Below are 3705 nucleotides of genomic sequence, written 5' to 3' on the forward strand. Positions count from 1 at the left end.
GCAAAAGGCGTCGGTCAAATGAAAATGGCAACAGGGCATAGAGTTCTAAAAGTTGATGACGCAAGTGATGCCTTCTGGCAAAATTTAGAAATACTAAGCGCAATCTATACAATGCACCAAAACAGTTGGGAAGCCAAAATCCATTCGTCGAAACAGAAAAATGCAGCAACAATGGCAGTAATTACATCCAACAATATTCATAACTTAACAAGGATTGCAGAAGTCTGCGACTTAAAAGATGCCAAACGAAGATTCACAGTATTAGAATTTCACGGAAAATTGAAGATGGAACAACGTTACAAAATTGGAGCATATACAGGCGAAGAATTCCATGAAACATGGCTTAGTTCATTTAAATTTAGAAAATTCAACATCAATTGTCCACATATTAAAGATATATATATGAGAGTATGCAAGCCATTACATCAGAAGAAGAAGATGACGTCAATGGTAACGATGAAATATTAGAAGAAGATCCCGTTACCGAAGACAAAGAAGAATGCGTTACCGTTACCACAAGTCTATTGGAAAATTTAGAAAACGCAATGAAAGATAATGTGATCAACCATCAACATCGATAGAGCAACAAGCACAAGAACAAGAACTTGACGATAAGAGCAACAAGAACAAGAACTTGACGATATATTAGCAGCAGCATGCATAGAGTTAGAAGACGGTTGGACTTCGGTCAATCCAACATACTTGAATCAAGTGACGAAGGATACGAAACAGATCCCGATAGTGACGGAGAATACGAAGAACATCAACACAGAATCGCAAGTTATCAACTCAGCTGTGCAGTGCAACCATACGACGACAGAGCAGAGCCCTCATTTAGTGGAGCAGTACCCCTACAACAGGGTTGTCCAAACTTTATGGGACGCGGGACGCATTCGGCAAGGAAATTAGATCGCGGGCCGCAGTTTACATTTTTCCTCTTATACACTGTCTCACCGTACCAGATGTAAAGTAAAACACGTACATGTGTAAATGAATCTTTATATTTATCATAAAAACATATTGGGGAATAGATTAAAGAAGCTAAGATGTGAATACTACGAATAAGAGAGTTTTGGAAATTTTGAGCAACGTCAGTAGACCAGGAAACCTTAAAAATAACTGACAAGTATGAATAAGAAATTTATTCGTAAAAAATATTTAAGGAAGTACGTAAAACGGTACAGTTTACTTAAAATTCAGTGAGATGGGTGTGCCTGTATTTTGGAAGCCAGCTCCTTTGTGTCAATGTCAACTGAGGTTAAGGCTAAACGAAGGGAGGCTTCGAGAGATGTTTGTTTAAGTAGATTCCTCTCTTTGGATTTAATCGACTTCATTGCGGAAAATGCTGCTTCACAAAGGTAGGTACTGCCAAACATTGACAGCAAGTGCAATCCAAAACGGCGTAAATTAGGATAATGCTCTTCAGAAAGAAGAGGCCAAAATTGAGTGTTTGGCAGTGTAGCTTTGCTTAATAAAAACTGGTCACTTTGCAAGTCACACAATTCAAGCTGCAAATCGTCATCGGCTTCTGATATAGTTATAGTCAGCGGAGCATTGAATACATTGAAGTTTTTCTCAAGGTGCCGGAAATCTTGAAATCGCTTGTTGAAGTCTTCAATTAGGGTATCAAGAGTTTCAACAAAGCAGCAGAAGTTATTGTCCTCTATTTCTTCAGAAATAACGTCACAACTTGGAAAGTGAATCAGAATGTTACTTTGCAGATTACTTTTGAAGAGACATAATTTTTTGCGGAAGCCATCTATGAAACCATACAGAGAAGCAATTGTTTGATTCCTACCCTGTAAACTTAAATTGAGCTTATTCAGATGCTGAGTAATATCCGTGAAAAATGCTAGACCTTTCAGAAAGTTGACGTCTTGCAATAAACCTTTAAACCCATCAGTGTCTGCATTCAGTTCTTCTAAAAAGTTTAGAATCTCATTACGCAGACTGAAGAACTGCTGCAAACATTTCCCAGCACTAAGCCAACGAATAGTAGAATGGAGTGAAACGTCAGAAAATTCTGTATCCAAATCTTTCAAGAAATCAACAAATAGACGATGTCTCAGCGCTTTATTACCGCCTCTAATGAAATTAATAATTTTCATTACATGCTGCATCACATCAGATAAACGTATACAGCGACTAGATAACGATTCTTGATGAATAATGCAATGAAGCATTGGGCAGTCGACTCCAGCATCTCTCAAGTACCCTATAACCCCTCTTTTAGCTCCAGTCATTGATTTGGCACCATCTGTAACGATACAAGAGCATTTCTGAAATCCACCATACTTGCTCACTAAAGAATTCAGCGCTTCATAAATATCAGATCCTTTCGTAGTGGTAAAAAGTGGGAGTAAGCCGAGTAACTCCTCACTGACATTAAACTGTGAGTCAATACTTCTAATAAAGACAAGCAACTGGCTGACATCCCTTATATCTGTGCTTTCATCAAGAGCGAGAGAAAAATAAACACACTGCTGAATTTGATTCATGACCTTCTCCTGAACGAAATTGCTAAGCTCTTCAACACGTCTAGCAACAGTTTGATGCGAGAGTGGAATTTTTTCAAACCCACGAGCTGCATCGTTAAAGCCCATGGCCTTTCCCATAGCTATTGCACATCGCTTAATGAGATCACCGTCAGAGAATGCCTTTTTGGATTTAGCCATCAAAAGTGATACATCATAAGAAGCAATGGTTGTAGAAGACAAAGGCTTCACTAATTGAAACATGTTTTCTTGACGCTTACGCAGGTTTGATTTGAGATCATTGAGTAGGGCTCGCCGCGCCTCACCAGTGTATTTATAGCCAGTGACATGAAGAGTGCTGTAGTGTCGTTGTACATTGTACTCTTTCATAACAGATATCATTTCATTACAAATTAAACATAAAACTCGACCACTTTGTTCTTTCACCAGGAATCTCAATTCCCAACTATCCTTGAATTTACGTTTTTCATCAGAGATTTTTCTTTTCTGAGCCATCGTAAAAAATGTGGCACTTAGTCTGAAAAGAAAGAATAAAACAGAATGTAATGGAGGATTAAGTAAAACTGAAATTATAAAGAATATTCTCAGCATAAAGCACACAGCCAATATTGCAGAAAACATTTTATTTAGAAATGCCTGACGTTGGGAGATAAACTTTTCTCATTTTCAAAGGCTACATTGTACCGGTTAGGGTTGGGCTAAACTGTTGAAAACTAGCATAAGACGTACGAGGCAGAAATTTAAGTTACGTAATAAACAATAACAATGCCTCTTTACCATTGTATTCATACTTGGTTGTTATGTCACTTATATGCGGATTTTTATAAATTTACCATTTTAAGGTTGTTTTTCTAGGGTCGGCTTATATGCGAGGATATACGGTAATTTTTAAAAGTTTTCTAGAAGAGGCGGCGGGCCGCATTGAAGGAGGTCGCGGGCCGCATGCGGCCCGCGGGCCAGGCTTTGGACAACCCTGCTCTACAACAATGGAATGGACGAGGACTCACAATTGTATTTTGCATGCGAATAATAATAACAGTGACATTTACCTGTACATGTGGCAATGAATATGGTCACAATTATATAATGTTCTGTGAATGTAAATATATTAATGGCGTTGTATCAATTGAAACTATATATGATCCTTTATAATTAATTTATATTTGTCGTTACCGTTATAATATAATCACATTTCCAAATATTTAAATTA

The 3705-nt window shown here is 37.7% G+C and overlaps 1 protein-coding gene across 1 annotated transcript; it reads right to left on the bottom strand.

Moving 5' to 3' along the window:
- Nucleotides 1–1196: 1196 nt before the first annotated feature.
- On the bottom strand, nucleotides 1197–2990 carry LOC145219583 (general transcription factor II-I repeat domain-containing protein 2B-like). The gene has a single exon (XM_080086931.1). The coding sequence runs from the start codon at nucleotides 2988–2990 to the stop codon at nucleotides 1197–1199; it is 1794 nt and encodes a 597-aa protein (XP_079943057.1).
- Between the last annotated feature and the right edge of the window lie 715 nt (nucleotides 2991–3705).

This window comes from Phallusia mammillata, chromosome 3 (assembly GCF_965637545.1).
Source record: "Phallusia mammillata chromosome 3, kaPhaMamm4.hap1.1, whole genome shotgun sequence".
In the NCBI taxonomy this organism is placed as follows: domain Eukaryota; kingdom Metazoa; phylum Chordata; class Ascidiacea; order Phlebobranchia; family Ascidiidae; genus Phallusia; species Phallusia mammillata.

Bases quoted from the DNA above. Each gene is read 5' to 3' on its own strand.
- LOC145219583 (XM_080086931.1), bottom strand. From the start codon at position 2,990: ATGGCTCAGAAAAGAAAAATCTCTGATGAAAAACGTAAATTCAAGGAT.